General features: G+C 38.4%; 14 protein-coding genes across 14 annotated transcripts; 6 read left to right on the top strand and 8 right to left on the bottom strand. All coding sequences in view use genetic code 12, as the record gives it.

Moving 5' to 3' along the window:
- Positions 1–94: 94 nt before the first annotated feature.
- NAB3 (Nab3p) lies at positions 95–2,560 on the bottom strand (the record flags this gene model as incomplete). Its single annotated transcript, XM_067690500.1, has 1 exon — positions 95–2,560. One exon carries the CDS (start codon positions 2,558–2,560, stop codon positions 95–97), a length of 2,466 nt encoding a protein of 821 aa, XP_067548959.1.
- Positions 2,561–2,934: 374 nt separating this feature from the next.
- MOB1 (Mob1p) lies at positions 2,935–3,768 on the top strand (the record flags this gene model as incomplete). The annotated part of the gene is made up of 1 exon (XM_067690499.1): positions 2,935–3,768. The coding sequence occupies one exon, from the start codon at positions 2,935–2,937 to the stop codon at positions 3,766–3,768; it is 834 nt and encodes a 277-aa protein (XP_067548958.1).
- A 13-nt stretch (positions 3,769–3,781) lies between these two features.
- Positions 3,782–5,311, bottom strand: I9W82_001721 (RNA exonuclease; the record flags this gene model as incomplete). The annotated part of the gene is made up of 1 exon (XM_067690498.1): positions 3,782–5,311. The coding sequence occupies one exon, from the start codon at positions 5,309–5,311 to the stop codon at positions 3,782–3,784; it is 1,530 nt and encodes a 509-aa protein (XP_067548957.1).
- Positions 5,312–5,460: 149 nt separating this feature from the next.
- Positions 5,461–6,429, top strand: SEC20 (Sec20p; the record flags this gene model as incomplete). The annotated part of the gene is made up of 1 exon (XM_067690497.1): positions 5,461–6,429. One exon carries the CDS (start codon positions 5,461–5,463, stop codon positions 6,427–6,429), a length of 969 nt encoding a protein of 322 aa, XP_067548956.1.
- A 22-nt stretch (positions 6,430–6,451) lies between these two features.
- On the bottom strand, positions 6,452–7,498 carry I9W82_001719 (uncharacterized protein; the record flags this gene model as incomplete). Its single annotated transcript, XM_067690495.1, has 1 exon — positions 6,452–7,498. The coding sequence occupies one exon, from the start codon at positions 7,496–7,498 to the stop codon at positions 6,452–6,454; it is 1,047 nt and encodes a 348-aa protein (XP_067548955.1).
- Positions 7,499–7,710: 212 nt separating this feature from the next.
- I9W82_001718 (uncharacterized protein) lies at positions 7,711–8,388 on the bottom strand (the record flags this gene model as incomplete). The annotated part of the gene is made up of 1 exon (XM_067690494.1): positions 7,711–8,388. The coding sequence occupies one exon, from the start codon at positions 8,386–8,388 to the stop codon at positions 7,711–7,713; it is 678 nt and encodes a 225-aa protein (XP_067548954.1).
- A 95-nt stretch (positions 8,389–8,483) lies between these two features.
- Positions 8,484–9,152, top strand: I9W82_001717 (uncharacterized protein; the record flags this gene model as incomplete). Its single annotated transcript, XM_067690493.1, has 1 exon — positions 8,484–9,152. The coding sequence occupies one exon, from the start codon at positions 8,484–8,486 to the stop codon at positions 9,150–9,152; it is 669 nt and encodes a 222-aa protein (XP_067548953.1).
- A 115-nt stretch (positions 9,153–9,267) lies between these two features.
- On the top strand, positions 9,268–9,753 carry I9W82_001716 (uncharacterized protein; the record flags this gene model as incomplete). Its single annotated transcript, XM_067690492.1, has 1 exon — positions 9,268–9,753. One exon carries the CDS (start codon positions 9,268–9,270, stop codon positions 9,751–9,753), a length of 486 nt encoding a protein of 161 aa, XP_067548952.1.
- Positions 9,754–9,818: 65 nt separating this feature from the next.
- On the bottom strand, positions 9,819–10,700 carry ISA1 (Fe-binding Fe/S cluster assembly protein; the record flags this gene model as incomplete). Its single annotated transcript, XM_067690491.1, has 1 exon — positions 9,819–10,700. The coding sequence occupies one exon, from the start codon at positions 10,698–10,700 to the stop codon at positions 9,819–9,821; it is 882 nt and encodes a 293-aa protein (XP_067548951.1).
- A 792-nt stretch (positions 10,701–11,492) lies between these two features.
- On the top strand, positions 11,493–12,608 carry I9W82_001714 (uncharacterized protein; the record flags this gene model as incomplete). Its single annotated transcript, XM_067690490.1, has 1 exon — positions 11,493–12,608. The coding sequence occupies one exon, from the start codon at positions 11,493–11,495 to the stop codon at positions 12,606–12,608; it is 1,116 nt and encodes a 371-aa protein (XP_067548950.1).
- A 107-nt stretch (positions 12,609–12,715) lies between these two features.
- Positions 12,716–14,563, bottom strand: I9W82_001713 (PLB2; the record flags this gene model as incomplete). The annotated part of the gene is made up of 1 exon (XM_067690489.1): positions 12,716–14,563. One exon carries the CDS (start codon positions 14,561–14,563, stop codon positions 12,716–12,718), a length of 1,848 nt encoding a protein of 615 aa, XP_067548949.1.
- Positions 14,564–15,538: 975 nt separating this feature from the next.
- I9W82_001712 (PLB2) lies at positions 15,539–17,257 on the top strand (the record flags this gene model as incomplete). The annotated part of the gene is made up of 1 exon (XM_067690488.1): positions 15,539–17,257. The coding sequence occupies one exon, from the start codon at positions 15,539–15,541 to the stop codon at positions 17,255–17,257; it is 1,719 nt and encodes a 572-aa protein (XP_067548948.1).
- Positions 17,258–17,350: 93 nt separating this feature from the next.
- On the bottom strand, positions 17,351–18,466 carry GPD2 (Gpd2p; the record flags this gene model as incomplete). The annotated part of the gene is made up of 1 exon (XM_067690487.1): positions 17,351–18,466. The coding sequence occupies one exon, from the start codon at positions 18,464–18,466 to the stop codon at positions 17,351–17,353; it is 1,116 nt and encodes a 371-aa protein (XP_067548947.1).
- Positions 18,467–19,825: 1,359 nt separating this feature from the next.
- On the bottom strand, positions 19,826–21,157 carry I9W82_001710 (uncharacterized protein; the record flags this gene model as incomplete). The annotated part of the gene is made up of 1 exon (XM_067690486.1): positions 19,826–21,157. One exon carries the CDS (start codon positions 21,155–21,157, stop codon positions 19,826–19,828), a length of 1,332 nt encoding a protein of 443 aa, XP_067548946.1.
- Between the last annotated feature and the right edge of the window lie 3 nt (positions 21,158–21,160).

Here is a 21,160-nt window from a genome sequence, read left to right as displayed (position 1 = left end):
ATAAGGGTTTACAATTCTGAGCTCACGTAAAATTAAAATAATTAAAGTTCATGTTTTCTTACTCAGCTTATCATATTACAAAGAGATATTCAGTTTATCTTCTCGCTAATCTTTGTAATGTATCCATGAGCGCACTGTTTGGGTCTGATTGTTGTGGATTTCCCAGTTGATTAAAATTACCAGATTGTAGTTGAGATAGTAAAGCGCTAGGCCCAGAATTTGGATTACCTGAGTTAAACCTTGGCGGAGGGTTCTGATGCGGTTGCGGGACATTTCCATAAGGACGGTTTCTGGCTCCTCTATAATTTGGTTCTCTTCTACGACCTCCATCGCCATAGTTTAAAGGAGGCGGCTGTCCATATGCTGCTGGTGCTTGTGGCGGAGTTGGCGCGGTTACTGGTGCCGGGGCTGAAACAGCTGGATATCGATTTTGCATAGGATATGATTGCGGTTGCGCACCCATCTGGGGTGATTGTTGCCGTTGCAAGAGATCAATCATACTCTGTACCTGATTTGCGTCAAGCGATTGCAACGCTTGGGTTAGATTTGGTTGGTTTAGATTCATGGCAGGTTGTTGTGGAGATGGGAATTGGTTATAAGCAGGCTGTTGAGACCCATATGGGGAAGAAAACTGCCCTTGGGGAGGCTGTGCTTGGTTAAATGGAGAAAATTGTGTTTGTGGTACTTGACCGTATGGTTGTTGTTGTTGAAGTGGTAATTGGGGGAACTGATTAGGATTAGACCATGGTTGTTGTGCGAAATTGTTGTTCTTGTGACGGCCATAGCTTTCATGGTTCATATTTCCCTGATACCCGTGTCTTCCTCTACCACGTCTGTTGTTCCGACCAAAGTTTCCGCTATTTCTATCACGGTCGCGTTGTCTGTTTCCTCTCTCGTTTGGATTATCGTGATAGCTGGATTCCTGAGGATAATAAGGAGGTGGATTGCCTCCATACTTGGTTAGCTTAGCCTTCGACATAACTTCAGCAGCTTCATCAGGGTCAATATCTGCATATTCATCGAATTTTATTCCCCCATCTGGTTGTTCTTCATAAGTTTGAACATCGACTTTATGCTCTTTCACAACACAAGCACCTAAAAATCCTGAATATGCGGCCTCACTAAGAACTTCAGTGATGTTCTTTTGAGTCACATCTTCAGTGTCAATCAGAACTTGGCATTTAGCAAACGCTTTCTTCACTTGTCTGATAAAATATACTGATGACTTTCCTGTAATGTAAACAATACAGTCAATGTTTCCTCTTCTCCTCTTTGGTGCAGGCTCTTCCTCGGCGGAACGTTCTCTTCCACGTGAGCTCAAATTTGGGTTATTGGCTTCAGGATTTCCTGGCCTTCTAGATTTTTGAGGCTTAGAAGCATCCAATCTCAACACTTTGTTATGTAAAGGTACATCGGTCTCTCCTTGAACACAAGCCAAACAGGCTTCAGCGGTTCTAAATTGCACAAACCCATATCCTGCTTTTATAGCTATTTGAATAACCTCTCCATACTGGCTGAAGATCCGGTACAAGTCTTGTTTTGATATCGTATTGGCAGGCAAGTTTCCCACAAATAACCTCAGCTTATCAGGAAATTCATCCCAGTTTTGTAGAGTCATGTAGTAGTTTTCTCTTTCAATAAATTCTTCGTATTCTTTCTCCTCTTCTGATGACAGTGGCAATGTAATGTTGGGTCGACGGCAAAATTCGCTCACTGGAACCAATGGAATTGGATCTTTCAAATGTTTGTGAGGTTTGTTGTACGAGTATACTTGATTATAATTTATCTCACCCAAGTCAATTCCTTGTTCATTCAAAAGGCTCTGTATTTTATCCACCTGCTCCTCTTGTGGTAACTGTTGGAACTCTCTATCATTGGCGAATTCACTATGCATGTATGCATTATAAGCATTACGTAAAGCCTCGGCCAACTCCCCTTGTGCGCTTATAGGAGCTGTGGAAGGCAGCGACTTGGCAGTTTGCGTGGGTTTAGGGGGCAATCCAGTTGGTGGTCTACTAGGCAAAGATGGTGGTAGAGCCACTGGCTTTTGGTCTGCTTCCGGGTCATAGTCATCTTCCTCATCATTTACTTGTGCTTCTGGTTTGTATGTGTCAGTGTCTGACTTTTCAAAATCTTTTACCGGCTCATTCTCTGAATTTTCAGCACCAGAGGTTGGTAAATCAGGCTCATAAGTATCATCATTACTTTCTTGAGCTTGCAGTTTTAGCTCGCTCTTATCAGCTCCGTCGTCATGGTTTGCTAGTTCCTCTGGAATAAACGACTCCGCTTCTTGGTTACTGTCTTTGAGCTCCGTATTTGGCTCATTCAAATCCGTTTCTTCATCGGCCCTTTCCGATCCACCCAAATTACCATCAGTTGCAACGTTGCCCTCCAGGACACTACCATGATCTTCCTGTTGGTGTGTCTGCAGAGTATTAGAGTGGTCACCTTCGTCTAGCTTCGTGTCTTGTAACAAAGAAGGGCCGCTTGTTGGTTCATATTCCTCTTCGCTGTCACAAGAGACAGACTTTCTCTTTAAGCTAACAGGATTAACTTCCATGGTTAATCACCCGAATACAATAAAGATAGCAAGCACTTGAATAGAGAGAGATTGCTTTTTAATAATGTGATCCTATTTTTTGTTTTTCTTTTTTTTGCTCAATGCACAATTGGGTCAAATGCAATGTACAAGAGAACAGTCGCAGTCTCTCCGTTGATTTCCATTTATAGTAGTCTACAAATTAAAGAAATCAAGAAATTGACTAAAACGGCAAAAATCAAAACATTAAACAAAAAATATAAAATAGACAATTAAAAAAAACAGGAATCATAATCTTGATCTGCAACATATCCTTTCACATCTTTTCTGGGAAAAGTTAGCTACTCAATCTACAGACCCCTATAGTGACTCCTTTCCACAGACATCGCAAAAGCATGGCATTATTTCAAAACTTCAATACACACTCGTTGCGTTCAACAAGAGGATTCAAGCTAAAACAATCGTCTCCAATCTCAAGTCCACAACCAGTCAGCAACTCAGCTTTTCCTTACGATCTGCCGCAGTTAGCCAACCAGACTCAACAACAATACCCACTCAATTCATATAGAACAAGTAAAGAATCAACGGTACCCGCAGGTGGTCAGGCTGTATCATCACATAAAGATATTCGAAATTATGCTGAGCAAACTTTGGGGTCCGATAATGCGTTAATTCAGGCAGTTAAGCTACCACGCGATGAGGATTTAAATGAATGGTTAGCTATTCATGTCGTTGACTTTTACAACCAAATCAACATGTTGTATGGTGCGATAACCGAATTCTGTTCACCTTTGACTTGTCCTCGTATGATTGCAACAGATGAATATGAATACTTGTGGCAGGAATCCAACCAAACTACATCAAATGATGGGTCAAGTCTCCCATCATCCCCAAAGAAACCGGTGTCTTTACCTGCTTGTGAGTATATTGAAAATTTAATGAACTGGGTACAAAATTTTTTCGATAATGATAACATCTTTCCATCAAAAATTGGTGCTCCTTTCCCTCACCAGTTCCCAACATTGGTGAAAACGATTTTCAAAAGATTATTTAGAATCTACGCTCATATTTACTGTCACCATTTTCATGAAGTTACGGAATTAGGATTACAAAGTCATTTAAACACAAGTTTAAAACATTTTGTATTGTTTGCCGATGAATTCAAACTAATTACAAGAAAAGATTATGGGCCTTTGGAAGACTTGGTTGACACAATGTTGAATAGGTGATGGTGATCCTTTTTTACAAGAGTTGTATCTCGGCCATAATGCACAAATGATCGGAAGGATATTGGTATAATCGGGGTTGTCCGTTGGGTTTGGGGCCCATATCGTTGGCAGTGGGTAATTTTAGTAATTTTGTTAGTTTAATGTTATATTTTTCAAGGGATTCATGTGTATCTAGTTTGCTCGTGTAATCTTCATCTTTGGACCAAGGCACAATTAATAAAATATAGTCGAGCATTCCATTCCACTTTTCAACCCAATTGGAAAAACTTGGCTCATTGCGAAACTCTGTAGCATTTTCTGGGTGCACGGCTGCATATCCAGCAGAATACATTGATATTGCGCGGAGTGGAATACCATTGTGGGCATTCTCAAGCTGTTTAATCAATTTGTCTTGCTCTTCTGTGATTGAAAACTCTTCTGGTTCCGGATCCAGAGGATTGTTTAGCCTAGTGGATTCACTCACTTCAGACTCTTGTGATTCGACTCCGGATTTATCCTCATCACTTGAGCTGGACTCGTCGACTCCTGATTTATCCTCATCACTTGAGCTGGACTCGTCGATTCCATTAAGATCATCCTCTTCCAGTTCACTATCCAAAGCCCTCTCCTTGGAGAAAGTGTAGCTCAACGAGCATGCCAATACGTTCCTTGCCTGTCCCTCATACTTAATTGGCTTTGCAGTCATTGAAAGGTATGGAGCATCAAATGGCTCGCAATTTAAATCACCAGTGAAAAATGAATAAAATGGTTTCTTGTTTCCATTAACGACTGACATTACTCTTTGGAACTCCTTCATTTTATGCAAGAGTATGTACATTTGTCTTGTCCGTTCATAGGTGCCAAACGGGTGCCAAAACGCATGGGTAGTACCGATTATCATACCACCTCTTTCTGCCAAATATGGATACTGCTGAACTAAAGATGGTTTGAATTCCAAAAAACACATAAATCCCACGTTATTTGTAACAATTCTTGGATCAGGTAGCCTTGGTTCATCTGGATCATACTCCAACTCCTGGTCATATTTGATGTACGATTGGTGTTTACAAGTAAACCAATCCAGTTTAAAAGCAATCACCAAGCCATGATTCTTGGTATTGTATCGATAAAACTTGGAATCGTACCCCACTTTTCGCAACTCTTGCTGCCAAAAATGGAGGTATTGTATTTTATCACATTCTTGTAAACAAAGCACATCGGGGTCATACCAATGTAATTCCTCGAGTAGGATTTTGGAACGCACAGACCACTTGAGTATTTTACCATTAGTTGGGTATAAATCACGACGAATTAGACATTGGGCTAGTATATTATACGACATAATCTTGATGCTAAATTTACCATCGTCTGCGGGCTGTACTTGTAAAATTGGTCGTTTGATGAATTTCTCAATTGGCTCTGGTGAATCAAATTCACCTCTGGCTTCCTTCGCTAGCCTTTCACGTTCTTTTCTTTCATTTCTTATTCGTCTTTGTTCTTCGATGTATTGAGGAGTTAGCTTTGAAGGATCAACGGGCTTTTTGGTTCCTTTATGTTTTGTCATTAAGATGCAATGCTCAAGTTTGATGATGGCTTTATTTTTCAATGACTGTTAAAAGAAAAAATCAAAAATTCGAGGATATTTCTTTTGCGATCAAAAACAGAGAGATCGCTACGTCATCATCAGCAATCAACCAGTGGAATATACCCGGAATGGAAATACATTCAAGGTTAGATCATCTTCAAAAGGCCATTTACTCCAATTTTGATAATCTTTTGCAAACATTGGATGTGCAAGATGATGACAACTCCGCAGCTATAATTCGTGCACACATCAATCAAAACTTGGTTGAGTTTAAAGACTATCTACGTATCATGGAGTCGATATCCAAAGATGACTCCACATATCGCATATACGATTTAAAATACAAGTCACTCAAGCAAAAGTTTAGAAAAGTGCAACTTTATCTCAATGAAGAACAGCAAGCTAAAATTCAACAGTATCGTTTGGTACATTTCAACTTACTTCCAGAGCCAAACAATACAGACACTGAACTGAATGGAGGGTCTTTGCAATCAGCAAGAGATCAGCTATTTTCAAACAGATCTTCACAAAAGACAGCCGAAGCATCAATTGCCCAACAAATCAATCAGCAAAATACTAAAATCACATCGTCATTGCAAAAATCTCGAGACATGTTATCAACCACAATCCTACAATCTGAACTAAATATAGATGCTATAGACCAACAAACAAAAGACTTGGCAAAGTTGAATGAAAGTTTTATTCAATTTGGTGATCTCTTGAACAAGTCAAAGGGGATTATCAAGTTTATCGAAAAACAAGATAAGCTGGATCGTCAACGAATTTACCTTAGTATGGGGTTCTTTATCTTGTGTTGTTGTTGGGTATTGTATCGAAGAGTGTTGAGAAGACCTTTGATAATTTTGTTTTGGTCATTGTATAAGGTTTTTAACATCTTCAATTGGATATTGGGAACTGGATCTCGAGTCAAGACTACAGAGAGTGAAGTGGACACCCTAAGTGTGATTGCTTCAACGACTGCTGTGGTGCTATCTGCTACATTAGGTGACGCGTCAGAAGAGTCTTTGACTGAGATTCTAGAGGATTTCGTTTCAAGTGTAACAACTACATCAGCGCGTTTAGTTGATGAACTATGATATAGGCTATAGATAGGCTACTCTAAGGTAATTCTACATTGACATTAGATCCTCCTTTACTTGATGACTCTAGAGCAGCAGCGACTATAGCCAAATGATGGAAAGCTTTAGTTGGTGGGACCTTGATCAATTTTTTATTCTTTTTCTCAATTGCTTCAGCAAAGTTTTCGAATTCTTGTTCAAAAGTGTTTACTTCATCAATTTCAATTGTTTTCTTTCCACTCTTGTTTTGGCCGCTGGTTCCGGTTTGATATGTAATCTTTGGTTTACTCAAGGATGGAGACCAATCGTAAACGGCTGATCCATTTTTACCAAAAATGGTGAAACTGGTAGACTTGTCAGTGGCGCCAAAAGCTGATCCATAAGTGAATGTACCAATTACACCAGATTTCAAATTGAATGTTGAAAATAATACATCATCGGTGCCACTTTCTTCTCTCAATTGTTTAGTTAACCCACTGACGGACTTGACATCGTCCAATACTTCTGTCAACAAAGCCAACTGGTGTACACCACCATCGCTCAAAAATCCTCCAATGTGTTCAGGCTTTTGTCTCCAGCCGGTGGCCAAGTACTTGTTGTTATCATTCCAAGGACCAGTGGCATTGTAAGTGAAGGCAACAATTTCACCCAATTGTGGAATGACTTCTTCTTTCAAAACTTTAATGGCTTTTAAATATGCCCAGTTTTCCAACACCAAAATTGGTAAATCAGTTTCCTCACTCAATTGCACAATCTCCTTAGCTTGTTTCAAGTTTGCTGCTATTGGTTTCTCAAAGCAAATTGGCTTTTTGTTTTCAATGGCTAATTTGACGGCATCTACGTTGAATTGAACTGGCAATAACGCATCAACAAAGTCAACTTCTGGATCTTTAAATGCATCTTCCAATGTGTTGTAAACTTTATTTTCAGGAATGCCAGCTTTGGAAGCAAATGTTTCTGCTTTTGACTTGGTTCTGTTGTATGCAGCTGCAGGTTTCAAGTTTGGTAATTTTTGAAATGTTGGCAAGTGCGTGTCAGTAGCAAAGATACCAGTACCGACAACGGCAAGTTTAAGTTGCGAGGACATTGTTATGGGCTAAGGGTTAGATGAAAGATACAGTTTTTTTTCTTCTTTTTTTTTTTCTAAATTTCAGTTCCCTTTTTAAATGGCGCCGGAGAATTTGACCCCCTCGCGCAATATTTGTGGCGTTTTTTTGATCCTCCACACATTCGGAAAAACTGACTCCGTTGTATTGGGGAACAAGGAGTGGGGGATCGCACACAGAAACAAAACTTGGACTAGCTGTGGTCCACCAAATTCAAAGGGGTTCGCTTGATGAGACATTTTCTGCCGCGGCCTCTTCTGGAATCATTCACGGCTCCAACATGATTCATCAACTTCAAAGTAGTGTAATTCTCTTTGACTACATTGATATAGTTGCATACCACTTTTTCAGCTTTAACCAACTGTGTCTCCATCACTTCGTAGTACATCTTTTTGTACCAAAAGAGGTTGTGTTTGATGAACTGGCGGCCTGAAGATGAAAACACTGCAGGGTATTTCAGCTCCTCGTTTAAGAACCACGAAGTCATTAAGTAGTTGAATGCGATCAAGAGACCCTGCAAATCAATCTCCTCTAGCGACAATACCGAAAGACAAATCTCAATGGAATTAATTTTGGGCAATGAGGTTGGTTCAAACACAGTGTCTTTACAAACAAGGGAAAAGGAAAAAGGTGAAGCATCAGATATATTGAAAGACGTATCGTAATGACATCTGTTCCAAAATGATTTGAATTTGTCAGATATAGATCTCACTAACTCGTCGTTGTCTCCGACTGTCAAAACATGTGAATTGATGTAAATCTTGAAATCTAAAAACATTGTGGGAGCAGGAATAGCTATATCGTTGGTGCTTGTATTGTAATTGAACTCTAGTTGATAATATACGTTGTTCTCTCTGACTGTTATTGACATGATCGTAAGTATGATTTGCAACCAAAAGAGTGAAAAGTGGGAAGAAAAAAAAAAAAGTTGATTAATTATTGATGATTGATAACTCACCACCGTAAATGAGTCTCAAGTACACTTTACGACAAAATCAAAGAGGAATAATATTCAATGTCCCTATAATCAACATTGAATCTTCAATCAGACACATTAAACAGCTACCCAATTTCAAATCAAAACTACTTGCAGTATACAAAAGGTTCTACAAACTTCGAAAATTTGAATGCACCCCAAGCTTGTTCAAAGTTGACGATAATCCGTATCTCATACCAGACATAACCAGTGAGGACTACGTTGCATTAGTCAAGAGGAATTTCAAGAATATAGACTACAACCTTAAACGAAAGGTTTTCCTTGGTCTTCCACCGCTTTCAGAGGATGAGCTTGAGCAAAGGCTTTTCGCTACATTGACATTTGTATTTAACCACGCCGTGGCGGCTGAAAATCCACACTCGGAAGAGCCTATAGCTACTGTTGAAGATGAGAAGAGGGCGAGTATTGACAGTATTGAGTCACGAGTTATCAGCACGTTACTTCGGATGGATTATGATTGTCCTTGGCAAATCAAATATGACTACAAGTTCCAATGGCTAGATCGATTGAATCAAGAGCAGGATAACCCAAGGGGGAAAAAAAAGAAGAATGTCAATGAGATACTTCCATACATAACTTACAAGCAATACATGATGACAGTGATGAGATTGAACGAGAGCTTGGGATTATGCTTGTAATTCCTGTATATAGAGTGTCATAGGAAATCTAATTTTATTTTCACCGGGGACCCGCAACTCTCCATAGCAATCCTTTTGCCCAAACACTTTATATCAATACAAGTAAGTAAACATAATGGGTTGGTTATCATTTGGCTCTCAAAAAACAGAAGTTCCTCCACCAGCTCCACCATTGGGTGCACCAAACTTGGAACAACGGTCCCATCAGCAATTGCCTCAGCCGCCATCAACATCGAATGCAAGACAATTAATTAATGACTCTTCTGATATTGAAACTACATTGAACCAGTTGAGCTCAGATTCAGAATCTCATCAGATTAAACTCAAAAATGCATACGATGCAAAGACTTTTAAAGATGCTGATTCAACTGTTGGCGACTTCATTCACAATTATCCACCAACCAATATGTTTGTTATAGATGGAGAGAAGGATATCAAAGAGAGTATTATATGTACTGCAAATAGAGATGGCGGTAAAACGTGTCTCAAGTTGAAGATAAACTCGATTGAGTTGTTCAAGATTATGCAAAAACATGAATATTTCTGTTCCTTGCCCAACGATATCAATGCTACATATTTCGAATGTAGAAAGATTAAATAGTTTTTGTACATAAAGGAGTTTTAAAGTAATTTCGTTAAAAGTGTATTTCGTCATTTGTATAAACTCTATACCATAAATGATTCTCCACATCCACAAGTACCTTTTGAGTTTGGATTTTTAAAGATAAACCTTGAACTCAATTTATCATCTAACCAATCCATCTCTGAACCAACAATTGAGAAAAGGGCTTTTGAATCTATAAGTACCTTGACACCATCTTGTTCAACAGTTTCGTCAAATTTACCTGGCTTGTCAACATATTCCAAATTATAAGTTAACCCACTGCATCCTCTATTCCTGACTCCAATTCTAATCAATTTAGGTTCTGGTTGATCCAATAATGCTTGTAAATGCGATACTGCGTTAGGCGATAGCGTTATCAAAGCTTTACGTGGACGCAACGTACGTTTCTTTTTTGGTGTAGGGGCTGTGTTTGTCTTTGGTATCGTTTCAGTCGTTAATGGTTTAGGTGTCTTGTTTTGTATTGAGGATGAAGCCGCTTGAACAGCTGGGTCTGATGTTATTTCAATAACCTGTGACGGCGATGCTTCAAGTGATGCAGTAGCTTGCGGCGTTGTTGTGTTTGAGGCCCTTAAAGTCGATGGTTGTACTGAAGAAAGGTTATTTGTTGTTTTAAACCTTGACGTCCTCAGCCTCCTTACTGGTCCTGCCTTTGATGATTGAGACTCTCCCTTGGCCTCTTGTTGTGGTGAAGGGCTTATTGGTTGTGAGGGGAAACCCAATGAGTGTTTTGCCCATTTCGATCCAGAATTCCTATCAATCAACTTAGGTTCTCTACCTTGTTCATGTTGGAAATTGTAAAATGAGTTTGAGCTTGATCCTGTACTCGATGGTATGGTTTGGATAAACCTCTTATTGCTTTCTTTCAACTCATGGGATAAATATCTTTTAGTAAACTGTACAGCTGCTAATCTTCTGGTAATCATATTGTCTATTATAAGTTCTGTGTTATCTAGGTTGAAGTTGATATTCTGGTACCTTTTATTTAAGTAGGAAATGTAGTGTAACAGTGATAAATCAAAAGTTTTACTTTCCCACTCTTTTCATTTTCTTTTCTTTTCTCCATTCTATATGTATTGTATTGTATTGTATTGTATTTATGCACGACCTTTTTCCTCTCTTTTGCTGTCTTACTAATGTGATCAATACTGTATATAAGTACCTTATGTATAGTAATCTTATTTTGCTCATTTTTGATTGGTCAATTGATAATGTAACAGAAAAAAGATTTCCTTCGTTCCCGAACTATGGGTAAATTCTAGCCAATGAGATAGCAGTACCTTGGTTATATAACTCTCTTGGTATCAGACAATTATTACCCAACACGCTCTATCAGGTGATGGTGTACTATGTGAAGTACGTTCTATAGCTAAGACGCTGTGCAGATTTGGAGTTTGGCCTCTTTGATCTACATGTAATCTAATGAATTTTGCATTGAAATTGACGCAAAAAATAATCTGCTATCAAACTCCGAACATATATACACTTATCTAATTGTGCTGTACTCTCTAATTATGACAGTAGGGACTATAGAAGACTCTTTCAACAGCTAGATAATCTTGTCTAAGCTTTCTTTATCGTCCAGATAGTATACAAGCAGTTGTTGCTATTTATAGTACAATAAGGACACGCGATAATCATCGGCTTCGCGCTCGTGAAATATAAAATTGAAAAGACTCAGCTTTACACATCTTAATTGCCTTGCCATCAACACCACCATGCCCCAGTTGTCAAACAATGACCAGCAGCAACCTCAGAATCAGCAGTTTCCAAATACAAGTACATCCATACGACAGTTTTTGGCAGACAAAGTAGCCTTATCAGTACACTTGTTAAATCAATTAAAAGAATGGTTTTCCGTACAATCACCACTAAAGAAATTCCTTGTCGTAATAGGATGTATATTCCTCAGCATAGCAGGTATCTTCTTTATAATCTTCCATTCATATTTGATAAACCAATTGATTAACCTATCCGACAAATGGCATGATCTAAAATATGGAAGTGTAATAATATTTGCCTTGGTGTTTACAGTGAGTTTCCCACCATTGATTGGGTTTACCGCGTTGAGTTTGTTGACAGGGATGGTGTATGGCTTCCCACAAGGATGGCCATTATTGGCATTCGCTTCAGTATGTGGATGTACCGCATCATTTCTTGTATTTCGATACCTTTTACAAAACCAAGCTACAAGATTGGTGCAATACAATGAGAAGTTTAGAGCTTTTGCTGAAGTACTACATGATGATAGTTCGTTATTTTTGTTGTGCTTAATACGACTCTGTCCTTTGCCTTACTCGTTGTCAAATGGAGCTTTGGCAGCGGTGCCAGAATTACCACTTTTAACATACTTTCTTGCCACATTCATTACATCACCAAAATTATTTATACATTTGTTTGTTGGTAGCAAGTTGAAAGAATTGGGAAGTGAGAAAACATCCGGCATGACAAAGCTTGTTGATGTAATTAGTATCATAATCACTGCTGGTGCTGCATCATTAGCCACATATTTGATCTATGTCAAGATGCAACAGAAACTAGCAAGTTTCCACCAAAGAGGGGTCATTCACGATGATGTGTTGGTTTTTGGAAACTTTGCCGATGAGTTGGAAATGGGCAGTCACAATGAAATTGAATTGAACTCTAATGATTTTGACACAGATAATTTCTTAATTGATGATGATGATGATGAGGAGGAGGAGGAGGGTGAGGATCAAGATGAAAATCTGGCTCAAGATAGTGATGCTCGCTCGCAGAGTAGTCACAAGAGCCAGAATAGTAAAAAGAATCAAGATTCCGCTGGTCAAGCAAAGAAGCATCTGCATAGAGACTAGATATATACAATTAAAATAGACAGTTGCCAGACATACGGTGAAACAAATTAACGTTAAAATGTGAAGCTGTGAATTAAAATCCTGTGAATTATAAACTGTAAACTACATTAATACTCAACAAGCTGCCCATTAGCAATCACCATCTCGTCACGTTTAAGATTGAACCCAGTTTTATCAAAACCTGGCACATTTTCTGAATTGTAGTGAGTAGCCTCCAAAGTTAATCCATTATCGTCGAAATTGTCCCCAATTGGCTCTCCTTCATAGATAGTACCATCCCAACAGTACCTTTCAAAACATTGTTTGCATTGTTCACTCTGTTCAATTCCCAATCTTTCCTGCTCACGTCTGATCACAGCACATCCAACACAAGCATCCCACTCTTCATCTAAAGTTCCATTCAATCGTGTTGCTGCTGCAAATCCATTGGAAATCATATTGTTACGCTCCTCTAATGAGTACTCTAACCTGAATGTTGAAGTGTTTGACCAATAAGTGTATGGACGGTTAGCTGTATAGATGACCAAAGGCACATCAAAGATATCCGAAGTCAAGGATGATAAATTCTTTGCATCACAACCAAAGAATGTTGGCTTTGATGTTAAATTCAAGTTCCTAAATGTCTTTTGATCTGGAACGTATGGGAATGGAGCTCCTTTACCTTGTGGTGAGAATTGACGTTCGTACGTTTTGATCAAACTGCTTCCATCTGGCCAAGTTAAGTAATCATTTGAGTTGTCATAAGCAAAAATGGCACTCAAGTTACGACGAAGCAAAGGTACCAAGGGAACATTTTGACCATCTTCACCACCATCAACCAAGTACAAACTTGGACTTTTTTCAATTGAAGTCTTTGCATCACGACTCTTGTAGAATGGGTTAGGATTGTAGTGAGCTACATCAACGTTTAATCTCTCAAATGGTTCAACAAGGACACCGTTGACCAATTTTTTCAAAAATTCTGGAAGTTTAGCTGTATCCAACTTGAGTGCTACACTGTTGAACACTGATGATGACGTACCCATGAAAAACCCAGCATTATCATACCCATTGACACAAGTGTAATTGTTTGAGTATCCATTATCCAACTGGGTTCCAAGATACTTTGTCTGCACAAATGCCTCTAGTGAAGGGTCCTCACTACCAACTTCGTAAGGTGTAAGGGAAATAACCGTACTGTTTAAATTAATGACGGCACTTCCAGGCTCTCTTCCAAGTGAAACAAGAATAGGATATGGTGCTTCAAAGTTTTTAAAGCTATTTTGATCCATTGCATCACTAAACTTAGTCCCTGCACCATTATCTGGAGAGTTGGTAAGTAACTGATAACTCAATGCTCTGCTGTAAATATCAGTAATTGATACACCAAAACCTGCTCGGTGCTTTCCCTCCACTTCATCACTAATCAGGGTCCAATAATCCAAGTTATTGAGTATATCACCTCCATTAGTCAACAATGAATTCTGTAATTGCCATAATGAGTTTTGATCAATCAAGTTATCAATTGAAATTAAATTGTTACTCACCAATGATCCAAGCAACCATGATCCACCAGAAAGACCAGAAATGTAACTAGCAGATTGTAATATTCCACCTAAACCTTTACCATTGACAACATGGGATCTAGAGTCTAATGCAGCATATTGACCAGCACCACTAAGCTGTGCTCTGTAGCCACCACCTGAAAAAGTAATACCAATAGTAGGGTTAGCTTGATCAAGGAACGAGTCAATATCAAAATCAGTCAAATTAGCACCCGAGAGAAATGATTTCAAACTTGGTTTGGCAACGTTTGTGTATCTGGTGTCGACGTAGTTCTTTTCGTCTGGGTTAATTCCTGAAAGCGATGACCGAGTGAGTTGGCCACTTGGACATTTAACTGCGATTGGGGCATACCCATGGGAGGAATCAGCGACAATTATATCAATAAGCGAAAGTAGCACTAATAAGAACATGGTTGTTGAGTTGAGGAAACTGGATTGGGAGAGTAAACTGAGGAATTGCAAATCATTATATATGCTGCCTAAACGTCAGCTTCTTTAGAGCGCATTGCATCTATTTCAAGAACGTGGTACCCGCTTTCCAAAAGTAATGGCATCTTGATCTGAAAAATGTAAACATGATAAACAATAAAGCAGTTGTTCGTGTATCAAACCTCCTCGAAAACGCGTTATTTGAAAAATGCAAACCCTATTGTAATTACCAACGGGGAAACACGCGTTTAGTTGTCTTTCGATTTGTTCCATTATTTACCGAGTAGCCGATACATTGTTTCATTGTTTTCGCAACCACCTCTATTGTTACGCACGCACTGCATTTTGTGACCAACGTGTCAAAACACGTGCCCTTCGATAGATGGGAAAAAAAGCGCGACGGGTTAGCTCACTTGGCACCTGAAAACAATGATCCATGATGGGCAATGTCATTATAAGGCCGTTATTAGGTCAATATGCATGAGGTACACGCAAAAGTGGGGGTAAAACACGTTTTTTTTTTAGTATTCATGCATCGCTTATTTCCGCGTTTGACTCATTATCCGCTTTAAATGGGCCCATACCAAACGTGTGTATACACTCAATGAACTGATAATGAATTAGTTACAGTTCCAAACGCCGTGGTGGGCTATGACTCATGTATGCAATGTAATTTAGGGACAATGGATAACGAAACGTAGGTCTCTAGATATGAAAATTTTCATGCGGTTTAGTAACTTCTTGGTAATGGTATAAACGGCCCGATTGCAATTCCAAGTAGATTGTTGAGGGTCCTTCTCTTGATTCTAGCGATTGTTAAGAAAAAGTTACATGTAAAGTGCCAAGTTTCAAAGTTACCTAGAAGGCAACAACTTTTTACATAATTTCCTGTGTGTAAAATGTGTTGCAAAAATATACCAACACAATTGCATGAAAGCCTCTGTCATTGGTTGAAAGATGTTACTTGGTGTCATATTATTCTTAAGCTATGCTAACAGTGTCGTAACTGCATCTGATGGATATGCCCCGGTGAAAGTCAAGTGCCCAGGTGGAAAACTTACTAGACCTGCCTCCACTGGACTCAATGAAAATGAGCTTGCTTACATGGGATCAAGATACCCAATAGCTAAGAAGAACTTGGCAAAGTACTTGCACTCCACCATGCTGAATGAATTTGGCGTGGATTCCTTCTTGGCGAAAGCTGATCCTACTATTGGTATTGCATTTTCTGGAGGAGGTTATCGTGCTTTGTTAACAGGAGCAGGAGAATATGCAGCATTAGATGAAAGAATACACGTTTCCCACGGAGCAGGTCTTGGTGGGATCTTACAATCGAGTAGTTATATTTCTGGATTATCTGGTGGTGCATGGTTAGTTGGTTCAATAGTGAGTAGCAATTTAATTAGCATTGATGAGCTTATTGGACAGAATACCTTATGGCAAACTACAAATTCAATCTTGAATTATTTTGATGATAATATCGTTGATCAAATATTAATGTGGATTGATATCGGAGAGCAAGTGAGAGCCAAACAAGAAGCTGGTTTTAGTGTGAGTATCACTGACGTTTGGGGACGAGCTCTAAGCTATCAGTTTTGGACAAATAAGAAGAATTATGGAGCTGGGTATCGATTTAGTGATGTTATGAATGAAACAAATTTTCGCAACCATTATGCCCCGTTCCCTATATTGGTAGCAGTGGGGCGAGTACCCGACACTACAATTATAAATCTAAACAGTACTGTCTTTTCATTTACTCCATTTGAAGTGGGGAGTGAATCCCCATATTTGAATTCGTTTGTGAAGACGAAATCAATTGGAACATTGTTGGATAATGGGTATCCAAAAAATTCAAGTTGTATCAATGGGTTCGATAATGTTGGATTTTTCATTGGAACTTCCTCCTCCTTGTTCAATGCAATCATTTTGTCAATTGATAATACTACGTTACCGGATTTCTTAAAAGATCTAATCAATGAGACTATTATTGACCCTATAGTGAAATCCAACATTGATGTAGCAAAGTACAATCCCAATGCATTTTACAAGAGCCATCACCCACAAACACCAATTGAATCTTCAAAGACGCTATACTTGGTAGATGGTGGTGAGGATGGTCAAAATGTTCCCCTAGTGCCCCTTTTGAAAAGGAATGTGAGTGTTGTCTTTGCATTTGATAATTCAGCAGATAATTTGGCGTTACCAGATGGTACGAGTTTGATAAAGACGTATGAACGTCAATTTTCCCTTGCTGGGGAGAATACTCCATTTCCTTACGTACCTGGTCAGGAGACATTTCTCAAGTTGAATCTTACTAGTAAACCAACATTTTTCGGCTGCAATGCTGATAATTTAACTAGTTTGACTACAAATGTTTATGACGTGCCTTTGGTTATCTACATTGCTAATAAACCTTATTCATTTCCATCCAATACTTCTACATTCAAATTACTGTATAGTTTATCTGATAGAAATGGCATGATTACTAATGGCTTTGAAGTTGCATCGATGGTTAATGGTACATTAGATACGGAGTGGAGAGCTTGTGTGGGGTGTGCAGTAATCAGAAGGGAACAAGAGAGGTTAGGTCTTGATCAAACTGATCAGTGTAATCGCTGTTTTGAAAAGTATTGCTGGGATGGAAGTGTATATGGAGAGAAGGTAACTGCCACATAATCTATGGTACCTCAAACTTAACTTTTCTGATTCTACCAGTAGTGTCTTTATTGATCTAATATACAAGTTATAATTATATAGTCTAGTGTGCCTCTAATCACTGTTCAAAATATCTGGATAATCATCTACTTTACCACCTTCGTAGATAATCTTATAAGTAGCTTCAAGCAATGGGAATTCATCTTGTAATTTGAAATGTTCCAATAATTCATGAACTTCTTTAGCAGTAATAATACCTTGAGAACTTTGTCCTTTCAAAACAATCTTTTCAGCTTCCCAAGCATCGACATTGTTTTCAACCATATATCTTGCCACTTTAACATTTCTACCACCAGCACAAGTTGTTATCAAATCAGCAACACCAGCACTTTCTTCAGTGAATGTAGTTGGGTTTGGTGCTGATAATCCTTTAATACCGAATTTTTGCCAATATGAAGCAAAATGGATAATTTCTCTAATACCAATTCTCATAATTGCAGCTTTGGCATTGTCACCCCAACCAGCACCGATAACGAAACCAACTGCACAAGCAACGACATTCTTCAATGCACCAGCAATTGAGGCACCAACAACATCTTGTATAACTCTAACGTGGAAATAAGGTCTATGGAAAACTTCCTTCAAGACGTATTCATCAATATCTTTACCTTCACCTCTGAAATCATTGGGTACGGTGTAAGCAACTGATGTTTCTGACCAATTACCTTTAGCAACTTCAGTAGCGATATTAGCACCGGACAAGACACCACAGTAGATACCTAAATCATCAGTGACTGAAGTAGAGAGTAATTTGCAACCATCTGGGTCAACTTCCAATCCTTTCAAACAAGAAATGGCTCTTGCAGTAGGTTTGACGTGTCCTTTCAATTGTTTATTGACTCTACCAAGGAATTGATGTGGAATGTTAAACACCAACAAGTCAGCATCTTTAACCGTGTCAACGACATCAGGATTAGCAATCAAATTGGTTGGCAATTTAATATCTGGTAAATATTTGACATTTTCATGATCTTGATTTATGATATCAGTCAATTTTCTACCATCGATATCTTCTTGAAATACCCACATTTGAACATCCTTTTCGAAAATTTCTGGCTTTTCAGCAGTGTTTTCAGCAACTAATTTTGCAACTGCAGTTCCCCAGTTACCAGAACCGATGATTGCTACTTTGAATGGTTTTTCAATTTTGTATGGAAGTGAAGTAGTCATTGTGGAGTAAATTTTATATATTTGTAATTGTATAAAGAGTAATTGATATGTTTTTTTTCAATTGGGTTAGATGTGGGAAAAGTTGATTGTATTTATATATGAAGAAAAGTTTTTTTTCCTGAGCAATTGAGTTTAGAGATGATATCATCATATACCAAAACTCCGAATAATTAGGCGTCTAAAATATCATATAGTATATACTATTATTATTAGTTATTATTATTCCCATTTTTGTGATGAGTTTTTTAATCTCCTCTTTTCCTTCTTCTCCTTTTAATATCAATTGTTCTTTTTTTTACTACAGTACACATACAAAATACACTAGTTGTGTATATGTAAGCTCTACTGCATAATGTCTATATGTCATCGGCATCTCTTCTACTTCTAGTAACTTACTTACCTGGACTAAGTTTCTTTTTTTTACTCTTCACTGTACAGCATCAGTATATAGTATAAGGTATAAATTTCTTTTTTTTATATGCAGGTATTTCTTTTCTTTTTTTTATGTAACTAAATCTACTATATACAGGAATAGATATAAACAACGGACAGACAAAGACACAAAGATTTAGGTGAGACATTTTCTTTTATCTAAATCTTCCATTTGCACATATTCTATGAGACTTTTCCTTACTTGTTGAAGAGATCTCTCATGAAACAACTCAAGCAACCGAAATTGACGACTGGTCTTGTCTGGACCAAATCAGATTATCTTCTTCTTTTTCCTTTTTTTCTATAGTTCTCACGTGAGTAAAAAAAAAAAGAAACGAAATCGTTTTTATCAATTTCTAAAGCACACAAAACTGATTCCATATGCTCTATGATGTAATCACCATTCTATGCAATAAGATCCTTACTAAAAGCAGATAGTTTATGCAAATGTACCGATCCTTCTATAACCGATTTAAAAGACATCAGATTCTAGAATTGCATCAGTAACGTTTTAAAACTAGCCAATCTAGGAAAAACTTTTTAGAGTTAGATGTAATTAAGCTTCTACTCGGATTAACCTTGATACCCATTTTCATTTCTTTTTTTTTTTTTTGGTGCCAATTTATAGTTGGTACACTTTTCTTACCTACATCAACATATCAAGCATATTACGTCACATGAGCTGGTTTACACTAACCAGTGACGTGTCAAGTTAAGCTCCCGCTAGTCAATTGGTTACCCAACATTGTAAACTTTGTGTTTCTTAAGCTCTCACTTTTGTGAAGTTTTTCGGACTATTGTCGTTTCCCTTGAAATTTAGAACTCGTCTGAGGTTAAAAAGATTCACGTGAGAAAGAGAGCGAGAAAGAGCTTAAAGATTAAACCATAAAAAAAAACCATTCCTACTTAATAAATACAATCTCTAACCTATTCATGAGCAAAACGCACATTCTTGTCACCATGTTTGCCAAACCTTTCATCTCTTTGTCCACCTACAACTTGTCCCTTTCTCCACATCACATCCTCAGTTAACCAATCATCATCTTCATCTTCCCAATCTCTACTCTTCACTTGTCCACCACTTATAATTCTTGCTGCAGTTAATGGATCAGTAACACCTACCAATTGTTCATTAATATGTGCAAGTGGATCAGGTAGTTGATTACGTGTCTCTGGTTCTTCTTGCCTTTGTAAAGTCTTCTTTTGCTTTTGTGGTATTGCTTGCGGTGGGAAAGGATGGTTGGGGATTGTCTCATCTGAAAAATCATCAGTATTGAATTGCGCTGAATTGATTTGATTCATTTGTTGACCTGGTTGATACATTGGTTGAATATAGTCTGCGTTTCGTGTATTACTGTCCCCTTCTTGGGCCATTGTCTCTGATGTAGCATTTTCTTGTGATTTCAATTCATTGTTCTCTAACACTGTCTCTTTATTGGCAATAGAGTGCATCAAGTTTAAAAACTCCGAGTTTTTAAACTTTTCAGCCATGGCTGCATCATCTGTATTCAACTGGTTCATGGAATTCTCAACCGATCGTGCAGTTTCTGCAAACAAGTCTCTGTCATGATCCTCTAGAGCTTTATCGACAGATTCCGTCAAGTTTGCCTCACTTGACTCCTGAGCTAACTCTTTTTCAATACGATCAAACTCATTTTCCAAAATTTCATGATGCTGCGTCTCCAACTTGTGCACTTGCTGATGTTCTGTTTGTTGCGCAAACTGAGGAGTAGCATTAACTGCATTCATGTTTAACCTATTTTGAAACGTTCCCATTTGATAATTTGGAAGTTGACCATGCATCATCATCGGTTGTTGGTACTGTGGTTGATTAAACTGTTGCGGTTGCTGCGGTTGCTGCTGTTGCTGCTGTTGCTGCTGTGGTCCATTTTGAATAAACTGTTTCAGCCAGTTATTAACCTGTGGCTGCGACCTCTGTTCAATACTCAAGCTCGAAAAGTCATTCACCCAACCCTGTTGTTGCTGTTGTTGGGGTTGTGGAGCACGGTGCTGCGGCTGAAACTGAGGCCTATTCTGTTCCATAAACATAGTTGCAAAATCATGACCTGGACCACCACTATTAAACCTCTGAAACTCTTGGTTCAACTGCTGATCTACCCCGTATCCTTGACGGAATTGATGAACACCTTGCTGTTGAGGTACATTACCTAACCTTTGATGCTGCAAAGAAGTATCCCTTTGGGTATGTTTGTTTAAGTTTTGTAAGGCGCTTGATGGTCCACAACTGGCTGCATCCATCTT

Source organism: Candida metapsilosis (genome assembly GCF_017655625.1).
Source record: "Candida metapsilosis strain BP57 chromosome Unknown scaffold2, whole genome shotgun sequence".
Taxonomy (NCBI): Eukaryota; Fungi; Ascomycota; class Pichiomycetes; order Serinales; family Debaryomycetaceae; genus Lodderomyces; species Lodderomyces metapsilosis.
The sequence above is the reverse complement of the archived record's forward strand: the minus strand, read 5'-3'. Positions and strand labels throughout refer to the sequence as shown.